At 33.8% G+C, this 23,709-nt stretch overlaps 1 protein-coding gene across 1 annotated transcript; it reads left to right on the forward strand.

Annotated features, from left to right (window-relative positions):
• The first annotated feature begins 889 nt into the window (after window positions 1–889).
• On the forward strand, window positions 890–20,758 carry LOC140145415 (uncharacterized). Its single transcript, XM_072167137.1, has 9 exons — window positions 890–967; window positions 2,645–2,989; window positions 3,697–3,814; window positions 5,331–5,453; window positions 8,068–8,187; window positions 9,579–9,953; window positions 17,071–17,235; window positions 18,201–18,376; window positions 19,573–20,758. Exons 1-9 carry the CDS (start codon window positions 941–943, stop codon window positions 19,831–19,833), a joined length of 1,710 nt encoding a protein of 569 aa, XP_072023238.1. The 5' UTR covers window positions 890–940; the 3' UTR covers window positions 19,834–20,758.
• The last annotated feature ends 2,951 nt before the right edge of the window (window positions 20,759–23,709 follow it).

Here is a 23,709-nt window from a genome sequence, read left to right on the forward strand (position 1 = left end):
CAACTGTGTCCCATTTTGATGACATTATTGGTTACCCTGCATTAGTATGACCCTTGTATAATTACATCCATGAGGTTAGTGGTCAATTTACAATAATCTGTTTGCACTGGTGCATATATTTACCATCTGACCAAGCTCTTTATGTGACATAATGCAACACAAGGTTCATATCACTGTCACAGCCACCATGCATTTGGCAGGGCACTTGGGTAGGCCCAGTCATAGCATGGCAGATGCAGTATTTTATTCTGATAAACAAAGAATAAAACCTTTAGTTTTATTGCAAGAGTTCAGGCAGAAATGTAAAAACAAACAGGGGCGATTTCAAGTCAACAAAATCCAAGCAAGGTCTAAATGCAAAAGATTGTTATTCAATTTACTATGATAACATGAGGTACAGCGTGCAGAACTGCTTTTCTTATGTAATGACCATCTGCCTTTATTTGTTACCACCAAGAGTCAAGAAGCTCTAAAACTGATTTATTTTCATTGCATAATATTAAATTTTTCAATTTGTTTCTTTTGTGCAATAAGTGCAACAATGAAAAATAAGAGAAACATACAAAGTAATAAAGAAAAATAAATCACAAAATAAAGGTGTACTTGTTGTGTTCAACTTTCATTGAGCGATATTTTCATGGTTAGCCAGATAGTCACTCTTGCTAGACGCCCCTGTCATTTTGCGTTCATAAGTTAAGAATAAATCTGAAAAAATGATATTGTTTTGTTGTACATGTACCATATAATATGCGGTTCATTTTCTACATGTAACCTTTTTATGGGACACCTTGTACATGTAAACCATAACCATGTTATACATTGAACTTATCCAAGATTTCTCAAGTTTTGTTGACATTTGTTTTCTCTTTTTTATTGTGGTGTACGAACTTCTCTACATGATGGAGTGTTTGTCGTACCTGATGAAGATGTCGATTTGCACATGAAAGATGTTTACTCACCAGGACAAGTAAGATGCATTCCAAATTTGTTAATACTAAGAAATTTAAGTGACCATTATTTGTAAAATATGTTATTTTATTTATAAAATATGTAATTTGTTTACAAAACTTTAATACTGGATTTGACGAAAGAGCAACAGATATTTCTTTTACTGACTTGGTACATGGAGTCAGGGCCCAAGGGCCCACAGCCAAAGAAATTCAGTCTGGGCCCACTGCATGAAAATCTTCATTATTATTCAAATATTTCAACTTTTTTGGGCAGTTACACAGGCCCTGAAAATGTCAGATCCAAGAGCCCAAATGGCCCAATGATTTTACTGCATAGATGCATAGAGTAAACATTGGGTGAGGGTTGACTTAGTATAAGTTTTTTTTTATTTTTGCAGTAAGGGTAATGCTACATAATTTCTTAAGCATGCTTTGTCCTTAGTGTAAGAGAGAACTGAATACTAATAGGATTAGAGTTAGGGTTAGGATATAGGGTTAGGGTAAGGGTTAGGGTAGGATTAGGGTTAGGATTAGAGTTGGGATTTGTTTGGTGTTCTCTTATACGAAGGATACACTGCTTCAGTGAATGTCGATCTCTTCGACACAATGGCCTTTGGGTGTATTGGCACATAAAAGATGTCAGCATAAGTAAGGGCAGAGGTCATGTACAGGTCACATGATGGATGTCAATTGATAAGATCATTGCTAAATAGGGCACAAAATCAAATCAAATTTATTTATTTCCAAAATATAAAAATTGTACACCAAAACAAACAGCAAACAAAAGAGACAATATGGAGGAGTTGACCGGAAGGCCAATGAGGCCTGAATAAACCAACCCCTAAACAAAATTTGTTGCAAAAATAACAAAAACAAATCATCACATGAGATCTAACATGCAAGGCCAATAAGACAAGACAGACAGTACCCAGAAAAAATGAAAGAAAAAAGTTATTCATAAACTGAAATCATAGTTCGCTTAAGCTGATTACTTAAAATGTTTAACTGATTTGCAAGTCTTTGCTTTTTATATATACTGTTTCAAAAAGTGGGCCCAGTAGCTCGGATGGAATGATCAGATTATTTGTCAAGTTGAGATCATTTACATGTCTTGTCTGGTAGCCGTGTATGTCAGAGTGCTTTGTAAAATAACCATTAAATAAATCAAGCAAATCATTCATAGAATATCTATACATAAATACGCCCAGTTCGGGTGAGTACTTATCTTTAACAGTTAGTAGGTTATATTTTGCAAATAAGGGTCCTGAATGACTTCTGTAATGACTATATGACACTGTTCTAATTGCCCACTTTCGTAATTTAACAACAAGTTTATCAAGATAAGTTTTACAGGTACTTCCCCAAATAAGTATTCCATAGTTGTAAAATATGTTCTGGAACATAGTGTTTTAATTTGTTCATGACACCAATATTTTGTGCTAAAGCTAAATATCTGGCCATTGTTATATCCACTGTGCATGCTCTTTGGAACAGTGTTTATTGTTTATTAATTTTAATATGAATAATTAAATTCAGACCAAACTTATAGGGAATGCTAGATGCGAAATCGGGGTGAAGCCATCAGTCATAGATGAAATATTACTTCACTGTAACATGTGCGCCAGTGTACTGCAAAGAAAGGTGTTGCTAGTTGTTTAATATTTTACTCTCTATTTTGTTATGTCTATAAATAGTTAGCAGACAACAAGTGTGGGGATACCGTGTGGAAAGCTGCGCGGGCACAGAACACTACCAAAGCTAAACAGGATGAAACAGGCTTGGCTGTTGCCGGATGTCGCCATACATTGGCCCAAAAGGCAGTAAATATGTTCCGCGGTGAAATGTATGGCTATCCTCATTTTCTACACACCAGCTTCATGCTGCAAGAAGGAGTGCAGTTCATGTGGCAGGATGTAATCTGTAAATATTGGCCGTGGGCTAAAAAGCAACAACAGAAACCAGAGTATGCCAGGGGGACAACAGCAATGAAGCCTGCCCTCTCAGTCATGCATGCGAAAGCACATGCCTGGGACTGTCAGGTGAGTTAACTTACTCCACGTGGTGACAATGTCTGACACTATAATTGAAACTTGCAGTATATTGCCAGGTCTTATTTTGGGGTAAGACCTTAAGAGGTGGACATATTATTTTTCTTTATTACCCCACCAACAAGCACTTATTACTAGGTAGTTATTGAAATGTATACATGAATAGAAATAGTTGAGATAAACAAATGAGAGCATCATCAAAGAGTAGGCCTACACAGATCAGTAGGTCCTCTTGTTCATGGGTTAAAACCAGTGTGTTCAGTGTTTTGCTTGAGACAAGGTAAATGTTTCATAAAAACTTGATGATTAGCATAATTATGTGCTTACTATCAAGCGCTTTTGAAAACATGAAATTGTACCAAAGTCCAGCGCTTTACCAATTGAGCTAATGGGGTTGAGACCAAACATTTGCAGGTTTACCTGTTCGTATATGTGGTATCGATGATTTGCTCAGTTATAGAGTTTTAACGGTAACAGGCACCCATAAGAAGAAACACATTTTTTTTTAAATATCAAATAGAAATGTTACAAGTCATTGTGTTGTTTAAGTGATAAATTTATATAATGTACATCACATTAAATACTTCTTAAATTTATATTTGTATTGAAATGAACAATTTCCTGGTGAAATGACAATTAGTGTTCTAAATTTTGCCTTTAAAGGACACTTATCAATTTATGTTCTTGCTACCCAACAGGTCAAATGGGGTGGCCGATACCAAGAAGATGCAGGCATGGGCACAGGTGAAGAAATGGAACAGCTATTCAGCTACTTATCAAGGTTGAATTCTACGACAAAGAACATGTCTGCTGCAAGTAAGTGCATACTGTTTTAATAAAGTTCAACCTACTGCATAATTCTCTGAGCCTTTTATACATCTACATGTATTTTAAGTTTATTACATGAAAAACTGCCCATATTGTTGGGTGCTTTTTTATTTAAAATATGTTTGAGCAGGGCTGTATCAAAAAAAGTTGTGATTTCACATTTTGAACACAACACACGGGCCTAACATATTCCTGTTGTAGGTAGCTGATTGGGGTATTTTTACGGGACAGGCGAGTGTAGCCAACAATCAGGCTTATTACCCTGATCGGAGCCGATTGTAAAAAGGTCTTTCATCATGGATCTTCTGCCTGGCCTTTATCAGATGAGCCTCAGGGAGAGCTGATAATTTTTTTTTGTCCTACAGGGAATTGAAGCAAAGACTGCTTGCACCAAAGGTAAAGACATGAACCAGTATGTCACATGACTCCCCTATACATACTATTGGTTGTGCTACCACCAATAGTATTTTCATATAAAAAAAAATATTTCAAGATATTAGTGCTGCCATGGGAAGAAATTTTTACTCACATTTGGACAATCCTAACATATCCATTTAACATTGTTAAACAACACAATAACAAAATTGCCTATCAAATAACTACACATAATTATGCATTATGTATTTTCCATCACCATGCAAAATACAAGAGCAAAGGGGTTGGAAGGAATGAAAAAATGCAGATTGTGCAATGTTATATTACTTTACACCTGCATACTGCTTGCAAAATCATCCAAATGGTATGCTTACTCTACTTCTAAGATGACACTCCATGTGAAAGAACAAGATATGCCTACAGCAGTATCAGTTTATGTAATTAAGAATTTAGATAAATGGCAAAGAATGTTTTTATGGTCACATATTTTAAGATCAAGGATGATATTTTATCTTTGCAGTTTCAAATCCCATTATTTCACTATGAAACTTGTACAGAGTTTGTCAATTGCCCTCTGGTAGCAGAAACTGATAACTCCATTTTTCAGGATTGTATGACTCAAGCCCATTCTATATTTATGGTTTTCAATTAATTGTACACAATTTTGGTGCTACTGTTGTTAGTACACAGATGTGTTTATAGCACCATATGTTATGTTATGAAAAGTTCCAGGTGCACCAATGGGTGTCTCGTTGTTCTTGATTTTGTGACTACCTGTAATGATGGAAGTCATGTACAGAAAGTAATTACATGTACCAAACAATGGGATCAAACCCCATTGTTGTTTTATTGCTATGCAGATGACACCCAATGCAAAGTGAAGAATTTTCATCAATCTGAAGTATTTACTGATTATCTGGATCAGGACATTTAGTTTACCAGAAAAGGAGAAAAACAATTGGTTTTCTTAAAGCCATATATTGTAATATTTCCATAAGAAATAGAATTGCATTTTTTTGTCCATAGAATGTTATTTGTCACTGTCGGATATAGACTCGCATCCAAAACCCCAGTTTTTAATTATCAGTTTTTTATTTGTTTCCTTGTTATTTATTTTTTTCCTCCACAGACAGAGTCGATACCATAACAGAACATGTATTTTTCTGGAATACAAGAAAGATCTTAACAATGTCAGCACAGTTGTGCAAACGGTACATAGATGTAAGTGTTGATATTGATAATGATAATAAATGTTTTATTTGATTAGATGTCATTCAAGATTTTTTTTTTTAATTTTCTCCTCATAGACAGATGGTTTTAATTGCAAATCTGACAGTGCACAGTTGTAAAACTTGCTCTCAATAAGGTGGTTAACAAATGTGACCAATCATGGGCAAGTGCATATTGACAGAGTATTATGTGTCAAAGGTGTAAAATGCCCAATTAAACGAAAAATAATGACTGGTACAACTGAATATATGAATACAAAACCCACCCAAGTCCGTGGGAGGTGATTTTGAGAGAAAAACCTGTGTATCATTTTAATTCCTTCAGTTGTATTTACCTGGTCAATATGGTAAGTTTTACCTGCAAATGAGTGGGTTAAACTGTATTAAGTATGACGATTAGCATTTGAGGGACTTCGTGGGGTTCATTTTAAATTCTGGACTTGGGTGGTTTTTTAATCATATACAAAGACAACACTGTTGGAATGAGATTACCACTAGTAAGATAATTCAAAATAAAGCACACAGGTATGTATAATGTTGATAAGCATTCTGCCGTGTAATATAAACCACACACTTTCCTTTATTAAACCCATTTTTTTCTTCAGAAGTCACTCTCCAGCAATGAATGTGTTACAAGCAGACTTTTATACATACTGGATTTCAATCAAAGTGTTACAAAACTCAAATAATGGAATTGGGTGGTTCTTTCACACATGCTATTTTTCACATGCCCAATAGACACAGAGGATGAATTTGAGTTGTTTTTTCATACATATGACAGGCCTATGTATAGCAACAATTTCCCATGCTTAACTCAATTTGGCCACAGCATGGACTTGGGTGGGTTTTGTATTCATATATTCAATTATTAGGAATACTTCTCTTTTTTCTGGGAGGGTGAATCAAGGAATTAAAGGAACACTACGGCAAACACAACATTATGCCTTATATGTTAGCAAGTTAATTATCAAGCACAAATTGCATGGTTTTATTTGAAACAATTGCTCATATTGACCATAAAAATGAATTAATACACCCGTCTCTCAACACGCGATATTCAAAATTCCCGGGCACCGAATCTAGTGCAATGACGTCCCAGTAATACAATGAAGGCTGGCAACAATTGAGCACAAATAACCATGCCACTAGAAAACTTCGATGGGGGAATTTTGAATATTACAGGTTGCGAACAGGTGGTTTTCATTCATTTTATGGTCAATGTGAGTTTGCTTTAAATAAAACCATGTGAATGTGCTTGATAATTATTTTTCTAACATATAAGGGATAATGTTGTGATTAACGGAGATTTCCTTTAATACATATCACCTAAATAAACAAAGAATTAAGTAGAAATTAGGGAAGAAATATCCAACTCCTTGGGATTTTATTATTATTATTACCAGGCCAGATGGCCTGGCCTGGTCCAGTGGGTTTTTATCCCAAGAATATCCTGGTTGTTGTGTTGTCTGAATGAATGTTCATGTAGACACTGACTAACCGGTAAAGCATATTTCAATTGCTCTCATTTCTTTATGATGTAACTTGTACACATGTCCATGAGTAAACAGATATTATAGGCAAGTTATGTTTGAGTTCAAGTTCAAGTAATGCTTGAGAAATCTGTACCAAAAATGGTTAGAAAATGCTCAGTTTTGCCTACAAAACCATAAAAAGCCTGATTTGTACCCAAATTTCAAATATTTTTGGTGAAGTTAAAATTATTTTTAAAAATTACTCAAAATTCAAAAAAATTTACTCAAGAATTTTTTTGTTACGGTGACTGAAGAAATTTGGGCAAAAAAACCTGTTTGTGGTGATTTTTGCCAAAAAATGAGCATATTTGCCCAAATCTGACCTCACAGTTGGATTCAGCAAGTCATATCCATTCTAAATAATGTATACTTTTATATACTTTAGACCAACAATTTGGAAGTTATAAGACCCCAAAGTTTCCATAATTCCAGGGTTAATTATTAAGCAATATAATATGGTAAAACAATGGTACACAGTGAAGTTGAATTTACTCAAATATGAAATTCAGTTTATTCATAAAAGGTGAAGTAAATCGGTTACCATTTTAGTAATATTTGGCGCTGTCTCTCAATTCATTTCAACAGGTTCATCAGTGTGTGAGTTTATGTGCCATTGGTACAATTATTTTAAGTCATGTTGCCAAATGGTGTAAATATTGTATCCAAAGACTGTTGCGAAAGTTTCATCTGATGGTGCAATTATAGAATTTGGTATGCCACTCCTGCAACATTAGTGTGATTATTTTAAGGCTAGTGATTCACCACAGAACTAATTGCAGTCTGCAGCTAGTTGGAGTACCTTATTCTTTAAAAAGTCTTGCCTTTAATTATTGAAAGCAGTGTATGGATTTTTTTTGCAGGATACCTCAAATTTCAGCATTTAATTGGATGTGACTCTATTATGTAAAAGCAAAAAAATGATTGATCCAACTAAAAATATGACATCGTGTCTTATTTAAGGCATTGGTAAAATTCACATAAACTTTTTCATAGAAGACTACTTTAACTAGTATTGTAGTATGTGCTGTTAACTAACTAGTCATGTTGGTGAGGTGTTAATGTGCAAAATTTGTTTTTGGTGTTATTGTTTTAATTGAATACTCAGGTGGAAAAGGAATGGATAAAGCTGAGCAGCAGTGGGGTGAATTTTGGGCTGCCAATGGAAACAGATACAGCAGGACAGATATTGAAAATTGGCATGCTGACATTGTCAATATAGCCAAAGGTAAGTATTGATATGACAGCGTTCAAGATCTTGGCACCATTTGGGAGCCAAAATGGTTTGAACATTAAGTTACTGATACTATGGTCAAAGGAACTTTTTCTATGGTGAAATTTTATGCAGATTATGAATCTGTAATCAAATACATTACCATTCAGGCAAAATTGAAGATGAACTTATTAAGCAACTATTTTGGACACAACAAATTTGCATTTTCATCTCAAAAGCTTGTTTGGTTTTTTGAGTTTTGATTTTCTTTTCTTGCCAAATACATGTACCAATACTTTTTACATGCCTCCAAAAATTAAGGGGGTAGGGGACACATTTTAGTTGATAACCTAAAAATGATGAAACTAGTTTAAATTTAATACCAGCATAGCATATTAAATTTTATGAATGTCAGAACCTGGAATTTTACCATAACTGGCCAATTTTCGAGAATCATTTGTCACGGGGACTCCCAAATTTTGGGTAAACATTACGAAAATATTTATCAAGTTATATGTATACTTAAAGTGATTGTTTTAACGGAATAACCCTATTATTGTCCAAACAATTTAAATCATTAAATAAACAATGTTTAAAGGTTTAATAGGTGCAATAACATATTTGAAATCTACTGGGGAAAAATTGTCACCAAATAAACCCCATTTTTGGCCAAAAAAGACCCAAAATGTTTTCCCTCAAAAACACATGAGATGTCTGGTTTATAGTTCCAAATAATGCATCTACACTTTACCCTAACCCAACTTTATCACTGTTTTCATACTTAAATACTTTTTACACACTTTTGGCCCCCAACTGATGCCAAGATGCTGACATATAAGCAAGAGAGGAAAGAGAAAAGTGACATTCTGGCAAACAAATGAAAGAGAAAATCGGAAAGGAAAAGGAAGGGGCAAGGAGTCTGTTGTTCACCAAAATTTACCCAAAGCATGGCCAAATAGTATAAAACCCAATTTTGGCTTGCTACATATGCATATTGTCCAAATGAAATTCTTATCTGAAAGCTCAAAGACTTTTAAAACATGTAACAGTCTCTTTGGAACATCATATTTAACTGGCAGATATTACCGAATCAGGATGATGCTACCAGGATTTTTTCCTCAACATTTTTATTTTGCTCCCTTGACCAAGAAAGCAGGCTATGCCCCTGATGACATTATGTAACTATAGCAATGATATGAGCGCTCTCAAAAATGCTGTAACATTTGCAAGATTTGACTGATAGATTCACAGTGATAAAAATATTGTTAAGTACAAGTGATATTTTCAATCACCAAGTATATCATGGTTGATCTGACCTGTGTGTTTCATCAATATCTATACAAAAAAAAAAAGTTGAAAAGCTTGCAAATAAAGTAGCAGATGAACTTTATATTTTCTTATTCCAGGTAATTCCGATCTCTCAGATGAAACTGACACTGGCAGTGCCGCCGAGTTTTTCTTTGTAGCACAAAGGTTGAAAGAAAGTAAATCTCTCGGCACCTACACAACATCGTCAAGTGACAGGTTATCTCTCTTGACAGGAACAACCCTTCTTTTCTCTGAAGCAAGAAAGCATACTTCAGATAAGCAAATGCTGCTTCAGAGGAAAGAAGACATGTTGAAAATCCTGCAAGAGAGTGATCCATTTCTCTCTGAGGAGGCGATATTTGAAGAAGGCCAGAGGCAGGCTGCAGACAAGAAGCAGCGTGCCCTCCAACAGGAGATTGAGGTTACCTGCTATGGCATAGAGAAGAGAAAGGTAGCACGGAGCAAAGAAGCTGGTGAGGAAACTGTACTTATTTTAGGTCGTCAGAAGGAAGATACCTTATGGCATCACAGGTCGTGTGTATGGGTGTCCGTCAGTCAATGTGTGTGTTTCACTATATGGGATCTTACATGTATCGGTGGTGGGCAGTTTATATATAGAGGTCAAGGGTCATTTGAGGTCAACTTGTAAAATAACATTATGTAAGATTTTTGGTTAAAATTTTGTCTCATATGAACAGTTTAAATCATATTTCAACCAAACTTGATTCATAGCTGCATTATGGGTACTTACATGTATTGTTGATATGCATGGTCACACACGCATGTCAACGGTCATTTGAGGTGAACTTAAAAATAGGCTGAAAATTATAAAGCTGGTCTCACATGAACAAACAGATCCAATTGCAACCATTATTATGTGTAAATATAGGCTCATTTGATCCAATTTTATATCAAACATGAACCATAGCTGCACAATGAGAACTTTCATGGGCCACATGTACTGGTTTCAATAGTCATTCGAGGTCAACTAAAATAAAGTGGAAATTAAAAACCAAAATCCCTGTTTTTTAGATTATTTATCATAACTGGCCAATTTTCGAGAATCATTTGTCACGGGGACTCCCAAATTTTGGGTAAACATTACGAAAATATTTATCAAGTTATATGTATACTTAAAGTGATTGTTTTAACGGAATAACCCTATTATTGTCCAAACAATTTAAATCATTAAATAAACAATGTTTAAAGGTTTAATAGGTGCAATAACATATTTGAAATCTACTGGGAAAAATTGTCACCAAATAAACCCCATTTTTTTTTTTTTTTCTCAAAATGTTTTCCCTCAAAAACACATGAGATGTCTGGTTTATAGTTCCAAATAATGCATCTACACTTTACCCTAACCCAACTTTATCACTGTTTTCATACTTAAATACTTTTTACACACTTTTGGCCCCAACTGATGCCAAGATGCTGACATATAAGCAAGAGAGGAAAGAGAAAAGTGACATTCTGGCAAACAAATGAAAGAGAAAATCGGAAAGGAAAAGGAAGGGGCAAGGAGTCTGTTGTTCACCAAAATTTACCCAAAGCATGGCCAAATAGTATAAAACCCAATTTTGGCTTGCTACATATGCATATTGTCCAAATGAAATTCTTATCTGAAAGCTCAAAGACTTAAGAGCTCTTGAACATAATTTTTTAGAAGTGGCTCTATACCTCAAAAAATAGATTTTTCTGATATTTTGTGCAATGATGCATGTTAGGGTGTTGACTACTTGTGTGACTAAAAAATTCAAAAATCGGCTCGTTGCCATGGAAACGGCCAAAACCCAGATTCTGTCATTTTGGGCCAAATTGGCAGTGAAATTAGTGAAAAAACATGTTATTTCAAGTGTTCGCTGTATCTAAGCCATATACTGCTGGTACATTACATTAAGTTCTTGTAAAAGGTCATCTATTTATCTGATGATCAGCATATTTAGAGGTCAATAAGTTATTCTTAAGGGTACGTGCAGAGCCCATCTGTCAGGTGTATTTTCACTTTTTCATAAAATGTCATTTTAGCACCTAAAATATCATCATGAAAATCAACAACCCGGTGTTCCCAGGATTTTGTCCATTCTAGTGTGGGTAGTACAAACTAGGTACTTTACATTTTAATAAAAACCAGCTTGGGCAAATGTTACTTCTAAATACAGTGTTGCCAGAAAAACCGGTATTTTTGCAAATTGACATTTTGTCAAATTACGCTTTTTTGTCACAATTTTGTGCATTTTGACAAATATTTTCCTTCAAGGTAAATCCAAACAACACTTTTTCGTCTTTGTAAATATCTAAACACTGAAAATTCAAAATTAGTGTTGCCAGAATTCTTGATAAAACACCCAATATTAGCATTTTAGTGATTTTGTGTTGATAGTTTGGTTAGGAAATGCTTATTTCTAATTTTCATACATCGAATGTACATAGTATAGATTGTTATATGAATGTTTAAACACCTGAGCACAAAGTAAGTGTTGCCAGAATTCTTGATAAAACACCCAAAATCATATATATATATATATTTATATGTGCCATGATCCAACATCAAATTTTTTTACTATCATCAATATTAATAATAATATCAATGTAGGCCTATTAACATCATTATCAATACTAATCAAAACTATTAATATCGATATAAATAATAATCAAAAGTATTAACATCAATTTGGTTTACTATCATCAATAATATTAAAAATATCAAATATATTAACATCATTATCAACAATCATCAAAAATATTAACATTAACCCTAGAACTACTGAGCCATATTTTGTAACACGGATTACGAAGGGGGTTGCAACCCCTAATTTTCAATTATAAACGTCATACCGTTATATTTGGAATCAATGTATAGCTATGGGTCTCCTCTACCCCAATAAGTACAAACATTCCTCTCATATAATGTCGCTGTGACGTCATAATGTGAGGGCGCCCATGCAAATTTGGAAAATTTCAGCTATTTACTGAAAGTATTGGCAAAATTGATTTTCGCTAAAATTCTACAAAAATGCAATTTGACCGAATTTGCTCCTCAAACTAACAAGTAAAAAGTCAATAGCTTATAATAATTTTACATGAGCGAAATGAAAATAATTTATTTTACTGTAGAAACCATTGGTGGCCCTCACCAACACCCCCTCTATGGTCATCTTTGACAGCCGGTCCTACCCCCAGGTAATGTGCTGATAAACATTTTTACACTAAAATGAGCGCAAAGGATGGATCTATGATTAGTTTAGGTCGGGGGCGTAAATGCGCGCATTTTTTTTATGACGGATAAGAAATCTTGGGGTGGTACTTAGTAGTTCTAGGTTAATATCAATAATAATCAAAATATTCACATCAATATATCAATCATATTTAGAAATATTAATACCAATATCAATAACACTAATAAACAAAACTATCAATATCAATAATAATCAAAAATATTAACATCAATATCAATAACAATCACAAATATTTATATCAATATCAATAATAAGCAAAATATTAATATTAATATCAATAATAAGCAAAATATTAATATCAATAATAATCAAAATATTAATATCAATATCAACAATATCAAAATCTTAATATTTTAAAATTGATATTAGTATTACTATTTTGATTATTATTCATATTCATATTAATATTTTTGAGTATTATTCATATTCATATTAATATTTTTGATTATTGATATTGATATTGATGTTAATATTTTTGATTATTATTGATATTATTGATGTCAATGTTTTTGTTTATTTTTGATATTGATGATAATATTTTCGCTTATTATTGATAACGATATATATTTTTTTTAATTATTACTGAAATTGATATCATTATTTTTGATTATAATTGATATTGATATTAATATTTATATTTTTTTAATTATTACTGAAATTGATATCAATATTTTTGATTATTATTGATATTAATATTTTTGATTATTATTGATATTGATATATATTTTTGATTATTATTCATATTAATAGTTTTGATTATTATTCATATTCATATTAATATTATTGATATTGATATCGATATTAATAGTTATGATTATTATTGATATTGATATTAATATTTTTGATTATTATTGATATTGATATTAATATTCTTGATTATTATTGAAATTGATATTTATATTTTGATTATTTTTGATATTAATATTTTTGATTATATTGATATTAATATTAATATTTTTGATAATTATTGATATTGATGTTAATATTTTTGATTATTATTGATATTATTGATGTTAATATTTTTGATATTGATGATAATATTTTTGTTTATTATTGATAACGATATTTAATATATTTTTTAATTATTGCTGAAATTGATATCAATATTTTTGATTATTATTGATCCAGTCCAGTAAGGTTTGAGTGACCAGTTCAAAATTCAATAGAAAACAAAGAACCAAATTAATACCCATAATTACCCTGACTATAACTTTGTACTAGATAATTCTAGAACCGTGGGGTTTTTACCATTTGAATACGCTTTTTAGGACAAGGTATTGATGATAGTAAACCAAATTTTGACGCGTTGTCAACTTTAGCGTGAGAGGACTGGATCATGGCATTATGATTTTGGGTGTTTTATCAAGAATTCTGGCAACACTTACTTTGTGCTCAGGTGTTTAAACATTCATATAACAATCTATACTATGTACATTCGATGTATGAAAATTAGAAATAAGCATTTCCCAATCAAACCATCAACAACAAATCATACTATCAGTAAAATACTAATATTGGGTGTTTTATCAAGAACTCTGGCAACACTAATTTTGAATTTTTAGTATTTAGATATTTACAAAGACGAAAAAGTGTTGTTTGGATTCACCTTGAAGGAAAATATTTGTCAAAATGCACAAAATTGTGACAAAAAGGCGTAATTTGACAAAATGTCAATTTGCAAAAATACCGGTTTTCTGGCAACACTGTATTTAGAAGTAACATTTGCCCAAGCTGATTTTTACTAAAATGTAAAGTACCTAGCTTGTACTACCCTAGAATGGATAAAATTCTGGCAACACCGGTTGTTGATTTTCATGATTATATTTTAGGTGCTAAAATGACATTTTATGAAAAAGTGAAAATACACCTGGCAGATGGGCTCTGCACGTACCCTTAAGAATAACCTATTGACCTCTAAATATGCTGATCATCAGATGAATAGATGTCCTTTTACAAGAACTTAATGTAATGTACAATCATTATATCTCTTAGTTGCAGCTAACACTTGAAATAACATGTTTTTTAACTAATTTCACTGCCAATTTGGCCCAAAATGACAGAATCTGGGTTTTGGCCGTTTCCATGGCAACGAGCCGATTTTTGAATTTTTTTAGTCACACAAGTAGTCAACACCCTAACATGCATCATTACACAAAATATCAGAAAAATCTATTTTTTGAGGTATAGAGCCACTTCTAAAAAATTATGTTCAAGAGCTCTTAACATGTAACAGTCTCTTTGGAACATCATATTTAACTGGCAGATATTACCGAATCAGGATGATGCTACCAGGATTTTTTCCTCAACATTTTTATTTTGCTCCCTTGACCAAGAAAGCAGGCTATGCCCCTGATGACATTATGTAACTATAGCAATGATATGAGCGCTCTCAAAAATGCTGTAACATTTGCAAGATTTGACTGATAGATTCACAGTGATAAAAATATTGTTAAGTACAAGTGATATTTTCAATCACCAAGTATATCATGGTTGATCTGACCTGTGTGTTTCATCAATATCTATACAAAAAAAAAAAAAGCTTGCAAATAAAGTAGCAGATGAACTTTATATTTTCTTATTCCAGGTAATTCCGATCTCTCAGATGAAACTGACACTGGCAGTGCCATGAGTTTTTCTTTTTGTAGCACAAAGGTTGAAAGAAAGTAAATCTCTCGCACCTACACAACATCGCCAAGTGACAGGTTATCTCTCTTGACAGGAACAACCTTCTTTTCTCTGAAGCAAGAAAGCATACTTCAGATAAGCAAATGCTGCTTCAGAGGAAAGAAGACATGTTGAAAATCCTGCAAGAGAGTGATCCATTTCTCTCTGAGGAGGCGATATTTGAAGAAGGCCAGAGGCAGGCTGCAGACAAGAAGCAGCGTGCCCTCCAACAGGAGATTGAGGTTACCTGCTATGGCATAGAGAAGAGAAAGGTAGCACGAGCAAAGAAGCTGGTGAGGAAACTGTACTTATTTTAGGTCGTCAGAAGGAAGATACCTTATGGCATCACAGGTCGTGTGTATGGGTGTCCGCAGTCAGTCAATGTGTGTGTTTCACTATATGGGATCTTACATGTATCGGTGGTGGGCAGTTTATATATAGAGGTCAAGGGTCATTTGAGGTCAACTTGTAAAATAACATTATGTAAGATTTTTGGTTAAAATTTTGTCTCATATGAACAGTTTAAATCATATTTCAACCAAACTTGATTCATAGCTGCATTATGGGTACTTACATGTATTGTTGATATGCATGGTCACACACGCATGTCACGGTCATTTGAGGTGAACTTAAAATAGGCTGAAAATTATAAAGCTGGTCTCACATGAACAAACAGATCCAATTGCAACCATTATTATGTGTAAATATAGGCTCATTTGATCCAATTTTATATCAAACATGAACCATAGCTGCACAATGAGAACTTTCATGGGCCACATGTACTGGTTTCAATAGTCATTCGAGGTCAACTAAAATAAAGTGGAAATTAAAAACCAAAATCCCTGTTTTTTAGATTATTTATGCTTCTTTTAATTGATAGTATGCTGTAATTGTGTGTTATATAAAGTTGGTCTCTTTGGGCATTCAGGATATTTGGCAGGATGGAACAAATCATGAATCCAAATGTATCATCTAAACATAATTATTATATTGATTTTTAAACCGTAGGAGGAAAAAGTGGTTTTAGTATAAGGCTAACACTGACATTGTGGGTCAAAACATGAAAATCAGCTTATTATTTTAATATCTAATATGCATGAGACTTTTAAAATCAAAATGAGGATAACATTATCATTTGTCATCATCATCAAACAGCAGCAGAACATGGGCTCCTACAAACTCTCTCCAACTGCTGTGATCTTTGGCTAGTGCAGCTATTTTGTTTGGAGGTGCTGAACATACTGCGAGTACAGTGTGTATGATCATCCTAGATTCCGCTTTCTTTTTTACAAGCCCAATATATTAATAACCCTGCCAAAACAGGGAGAGGACTATGCACCCATCCCTGCTTCACCTAGGTTATGTGCTAATTGTTCTCATCACAGTCAAGATAATTGATAACTTTCATCAAAGATAGTGACTTGTCTTTTGTAATCTGTTGTAAGCATTGAATATGGAAAACAAAACACCAGGAAACCTGCGTAATCTGTAACAATATTATACAATAGGGATGTTAAATGAGAAAGTGTTATATAGAAAGGAGTAAAATATATATTCTTTAAGAATATCTTATGTTTCTTAGCACAAACTTAATTAGTTATTGGCCATTATTATTTGTATAAAACTCTTCCTGTAACAAAATTACACTCTCACATACACTAACAATTACAAAAATGTTTATTTGCAGTTGGGTCCAAACAGCGAAGGAAACTTCTGCAGAAAAACGTGGTGGACAAGAAAAGAATACGTGCATTGTTAATCGCATATGAAGAAGTTACCCAGCTATCAAGTCATCCTGAGTTTAGTTGCACATCAGAGCAAATTGAAGAAAGAAATTTCCCATGGAACGCAGGTTAGTTGAGCTACTCTAAATGTTTGTTCTATTTACAAAACAGTATCTTGTACAATGTGTTGCTTAATTCTATCTACCTGGCTCAAAAATGGTAGCTCTAGAAATGTAGTCAGTACCCTTAGATACTGAACATAATTTGCACATCATTAGATGCAACAGTATTAAAGACAGTGTGCTTATAGACCATTCAGCAAGGTTGATTTTGTGGCCTTTCTGGGTTGTGTACTGATGTAAAATTGAAATAAGTTCTGATTGGCTAGATGAATCATGTCATGAAATATTTGGTTGCTCATTCACTAAGCAAGCCACAGAGTAAAATGAGAACCAGTTCGTTTTAACTGAAACTATACTTCTATAGTGCTCATTGCTATTCACCGCTATGTATTCTTCTCATGTGCATTACACTTTATGAGCTACTCTTTTTAGGCAGATTATCTGAAACCTGCACGCTAAACAATATATTTTAGATAAATATTGCTCAGGATAGGGAGGGGCAGTAAGTCATCCTCAAATGCTAGAAATACCAATTCAACATAACCAGGCGAGTGACATTGGAAAATTTACATAGCAGACTGACCTCTCCAATTGTATATGATCATTTGTCTATGACGCGTGAGGGCTTACTTAGTGACAGCACATTTGTTATATCTCCCAGATAGAGTCCAACGCCACAAAGTACTAGAAATGTGTGTCATAATCCTGCAAAATTGGTATTGGCCCACCAACCGCCATGCACTGGAAACATTTTCTGTATCCAACTTTCTTTTTTAAGAACTTTGTGAAAGCATTTTTAAGCACCAGAGTCCAGCATTGTGGTGCAAGAACAGTTCTATATCCTTCGAATAAAACTTGTCAGTGGGATTTGCACACTTCGCTTGCTGTATTTTTCCTGGACGTGTACCTGGGAAAGTCTGGATAACCATATTTTGACATGTTCTTTTAAAAAACACCAACTTTCATTCTAGATCCCAATATGAGGGATGCACCTGCAGAATTGAAGAAGAAAGCTGTTGATTTGCATATGCTAAGGAAAAGGCTCGCAGAAGAAAATGGGCTTGTTAAGAAGGATATGTATAACTACTTACGATTTTACATGGACATAGCTGATAATCTGGAATATGACATTGGAATGTTGCTGCAAGTATGTGATCCTTTGGTAGTTATTAGTTAACTAGTGGTATCACATGAGTAAATGGGAGCGATCACTCATTTCTGATACCCGTTATCATAACCAAGTACCTGTTACCATACTTTCTGCATAACACCATACCCCATACCCGTCCATCTACCTTTTTGTCCACTCATTTTTCTTTCCGTATTATCATGTCCTCTAATCTCTGGGACGTAAGTATGTGGCTTTGCGTCGTTAAATATGCGCGCATTATGCACGCAGCGTCTGGATAACACTGCTAACACACAGTGTCTTAAATTGGAAAAATCGTCCTTCTTTTAATCTTCCAGTTTGAATGGGGAATTAGAATTGGCTGACAATAAAAACCACTCAAAAGTAGGACCAAAACACTCAAAAGTAAGACCAAAATAAGCTGAACCACTCAAAAACTAGCTCAAAGTAAGACCAATACAAGCCAAATTTACTCCATCCACTTCACTTGAGTGCCCTCTTGAGTGAAGTACTTCTTCCTTTTGTGACTGTATTGACTGATCCAACATTCAAGTGCATTCATCTAACTTTCAGCTTATTTTGGTCTTAATTTGAGCTTATTTTGGTCCTTCTTTTGAGTGTTTTCTATTGTCAGCCACACCTAATTCCCCATTCAACCAGGGAATTAAAAGAAGGATGATTTTTCCAATTTAAGACATTTGGAGTTACCAGTGTAAAGACGTACATTCAGAATTAGATGTCCTAATAATGTAAAAATGTATAAGGAAATATGCAGCAGTTGAAATGCCCAAAAATATAATAGTTAACATCTAAACCAATAAAATGTATAAAATATGATTGGGTCTATATCAATGTTACCTCCATAGTTGCATACCTGATTGGAGCTCCATGGTTGCAATCAGACTCCACAGTTGGTATGTGAATAACATGCAAACCTGCTTAATTTGAATACAGGTATAAGTGCACTCATTCATTCCTAATTCAAATTAGATTTGAGAAGCCTACTTTTGTCAGGCAGTCTGGTGTCTGGCAAAAGTGTCCGTTGGTTGTAATGCTCTTTAATTAATTAAATTATTGATATATTTTCATAGGTACATCTATATGAAGTCCCTTGATGATGGTTTGTAAGAATGCATTATTAGTCATCTTATTATTATTACATGTATTATCATACTATTACTGTCTTATCTTTTTGCATTTAATATATTTTGCAGCCCTGCATGACTGGTGAGCTGGAAGTCAAGAAGAAAGGGCTTGCCTTTGTAAAGGGTGCAATTGACAAAGGGAGCTCCATGTTCAAGAAAGCACTTGCACATGATTGGGATAATGATGAAGACTTCAACCAAGACTTGCACATGCTGCTAGAGACACTACACAAAGGCCAGGAAGGTGACATTGATGGGGAAGACGAGGAAGATGATGATTCTGAAGATAACGAGTCTGAAGATGACGACATAGAGAATGATGACATTTAGGGTTTTGTTAAGTAGCCAATACATAAAATCTAACATGAATAGGACAGGGTTCCATTTGTTAATCACAACACCCCTTTTTCAAATGCATGTATTTCTGTTATACGTAAAGTATTCAAATTTCTCACATGCATTCAACTAATATACTAGTTTCTCATAATGTGATAAAAATTATAAAATGTTGCCCACTTAATTAATTACATTATCTTATTAATTAACATCTCCAATTATCTACATGGTGCCCCAGAATGATCTGTACCGTGTTTGGAAAAATGATTAGAAATAAAAAATCAACAACCTACAAAAAATCAATTCATGCAATAATAGACTGGCTCTAAATAATTTTGGAAAAATGGTATTCCTTGCGGCAAGTTTGTGTAAGAGTTGGCAACCAGCTTTTTTTTAATTTTTAATTTGGGTATGCTGAACTCGAATCTGTTGTCTGTCAAGCAATATTTTGAGACCGTAACCCTCAAAAGACCCTCAAAATGACTCTGTAGGATTGTGGGGGCAAACATTAATTTTATTCCAATAACACTTTCAAACATGTCAAATTATGCATCTGGTCCCACGGATCCCAGAAATGTAATTTTTTTAGCGTATTCGACCTATCATTAAGAGGTTATGGACTACAGAAGGTCACAGATCGATTTGCTTGTTGTGTATCAAAAGTTGCTCAAAATTTCGTAAAAACTACGGCGAATTGTTTGCCTATAGCTTGAGAGGTTTTAGAAAAAGAATATGTAGAATTCCATAGGATTCAATGGAATTTGTATTTATTTATCATCTATCTTCTGAACTTGACATCGTAGATAGAAAAACTATTCTTTTCTTGAATCCCTTGAACTTGAGAAACAGTTTGCATCCATTTACGGAGCAATTTTAATTTTTCACCCGTGTATAACATGCAAATTAACCTTGGACCTGTTGAGCCTCACAACTTTGTATTCTATATGTCCTCATGGTTAAAAAATAGCTTGCAAATATGTTTTCATTTTTGTGGTCCTTAGACCCAAAGCCCTTTTTTCTAGGTCCTCACATTCAATAAATTGACATGTTTTAGACCTTTGTGAATTTGGAGCATGTTTGAATTGCCCTCTATATGAGTATATAGGGTGTTTGGTGTATTCTTTTTTAAGGGTCACATCACTCACATGGTTAAAAAATAGCTTGGAAAATTATTTTGAATTCAGCATACCTGAATTAACCAAGCTAATTTGGTTGTCTTTTACGCGCATTTGGAAGAGGTGTCTTTTTTCTAGGTCCTCACATTCATGGACCACGACCCCTCATGCATAGACCTTTGGCCAGGATGTAAGAAAAAAATATTTTAAAAATCAGCAAACGTTGGTTGCTATGACAACAGTCCTTTGTTGTTTTTGGCGTTTGAAGGCAAAAAATCACTCTAAATAATGGCATTTTCAACACTGAAAATGCTTTTGCCACGCATTTGCCCTTTTCTTGAAGAAATTGGCTTTTTGGTCACGTGACAATGAAAGTAGTAGTAATTTGCAATAAATACCTTATGAATTATATTACATAACTTGATGTACATTGCCCAATATTTGGGTCTAATTCTTCATTTCCTTCATGACTTGTATATAATTGTATCACATACTAAAGAAATATGTTTGTTTCTTCAGGGTGGTATCAAAATATTTGCGTTAGAGGGCGGTGATTCAAGATGGCTTCATAAAAATCAGCTACATGTATATTGTCAATGTAAAAAAAAATGACATTACTTGGGCCCGGTGAGTTTGTGTACATGACTCTTAACAGATTAACTATGCATTTTCTTGTTATATGATATATGCCAAGACATTAAGGTCCGATTTATTGAAGCTTGGCTAGTGGTCAGGCTTCCTAAGCCAGCAGGCTAGCCCTACCAATGTGGATCCATTTTATTAATTTATCTTTCTAGGTGATGTATGATGTGAAGTTCTGGTATATAGGACTAATTGGGCTTAAGCCTGACCGTAACGTCGCCCAAGACACCTTTTTAACTTGCAAAGACGAGAATGAAACAAAATAATTTCATACAAATTTATTTCTTTAGATCAGAAACAATCATTCCATTGATAACATTTTATTAATCATTTTTGTGTTAATATAGCATATTTCAATGGAAATATCTTATTCTGGCGGCCATTTTGAATGTCATCTTGAATTGGAAAGATGTGAATAAACCAAAACGTTGATTAGAAACATTAATTTCATAACTAAATCTGTTAAGTTTATTAATAGATCATTTGTATGTTGCTATAGTGTACTTTAATGGAAACTCACAAATATAGCAGCTATTTGGGACACCATTTTGAAAAAATAAGCTTCGTTTTTCTAAGGGCCAGTTTCTCGAAGCATGGCTAGTGGTCAGGCTTCCTAAACCATCAGGATTAAGCCCAATTAGTCCTATATACCAGAACTTTCACATCATACATCACCTAGAAAGATAAATTAATAAAATGGATCCACATTGTTAGGGCTAGCCTACTGGCTTAGGAAGCCTGACCACTAGCCAAGCTTCAATAAATCGGACCTTAATGTCGTGGCATATATTATATAACAAGAAAATGCATAGTTAATCTGTTAAGAGTCATGTACACAAACCCACCCGGGCCCAGAGTAATGTCATTTCCTTTTTTACATTGACAATATACATGTAGCTGATTTTTATGACAGCCATCTTGAATACCGCCCTCTAACGACAATATTTTGATACCACCATGAAGGAATAAACATATTTCTTTAGTATATGATCAAGTAGATACAAGTCATGAAGGAAATGAAGAATTAGACCCAAATATTGGGCAATGTACCTCAAGTTATGTAACAAAATTCATAAGGTATTTATTGCAAATTACTACTACTTTCATTGTCACACATGACTAAAAAAGCTTCAATTTGCCCACAATTTTTTATCAAGAAAATGAATGCTTATGATGTCTTCATTTAGTGTACATTATGAAATTTTTAAAAATTCACCCTTTTTGGATAAATGATCCATTAAACTTTGGCATACAATTTGAAGGAATTTATACTTTCCGAAATCGTAACTTTTTAACGTGGCAACAAGCTATTAAACTGGCAAAACTGACCCATGACAATTCTCTCACATCTGGCCAAATAATAGGTCTATTCATTGATAAAGTCATTTAGCCAGAAAAATTTGCACCCTTGATGTTCCGTTACATTGCCCAACACACCATTTTCAGTGTTGAAAATGCCATATTTAGAGTGATTTTTTGCCTTCAACCGCCAAAAACAACAAAGGACTGTTGTCATAGCAACCAACGTTTGCTGATTTTTTTCTTACATCCTGGCCAAAGGTCTATCACCAGGCAAAGTTTAAAGAAAATCCATGAGGGGTCGTGTCCATGAGTGTGAGGACCTAGAAAAAAGGGCTTCTTAAAGCACATATTTCCAAAATAGAACCAGTCTATAAATTGATGGACATGCCTTCTACTCATTCTGTTAATTTCATTACAATATCTTAATCAATGGAAATTGGTTTTGTTTTATTTACAATGCAGAAGACTTAAAATGCATAGGGGCCACTGTTCATTGACCAGAGGGTTTCATATGTGACCAAAAATTACATACAAATTGTCTTTTTTCATGACTAGGCACTGTATGTACATTATATCGTGAAAACGGGCATAGATCATATGCAATAAACCAACCGGAACGGTATAACAATTGAAATGGCTACCATGTTGGAGGACATTTCTAAGATAGCTTAAGATGACAGAGGGACAACAGGTCTCTGGATCGATTCAACAGCCATTCATACACATTGCCTATTTTATTGTATTATCATAGTAATTATCCCGTGATACTTTTATGGATGACAGAATTTTATTTAAATGAAGATGACTATGT

This window comes from Amphiura filiformis, unplaced genomic scaffold, assembly GCF_039555335.1.
Source record: "Amphiura filiformis unplaced genomic scaffold, Afil_fr2py scaffold_257, whole genome shotgun sequence".
In the NCBI taxonomy this organism is placed as follows: Eukaryota; Metazoa; Echinodermata; class Ophiuroidea; order Amphilepidida; family Amphiuridae; genus Amphiura; species Amphiura filiformis.

Coding starts and splice junctions, on each gene's coding strand:
- LOC140145415 (XM_072167137.1), top strand. CDS start 941: ATGAAAGATGTTTACTCACCAGGACAA. Junction 3,815..5,330: donor AAAGAACATGTCTGCTGCAA/GTAAGTGCATAC, acceptor TTTCCTCCACAG/ACAGAGTCGATACCATAACA. Junction 9,954..17,070: donor AGCACGGAGCAAAGAAGCTG/GTGAGGAAACTG, acceptor GTTTATTTGCAG/TTGGGTCCAAACAGCGAAGG.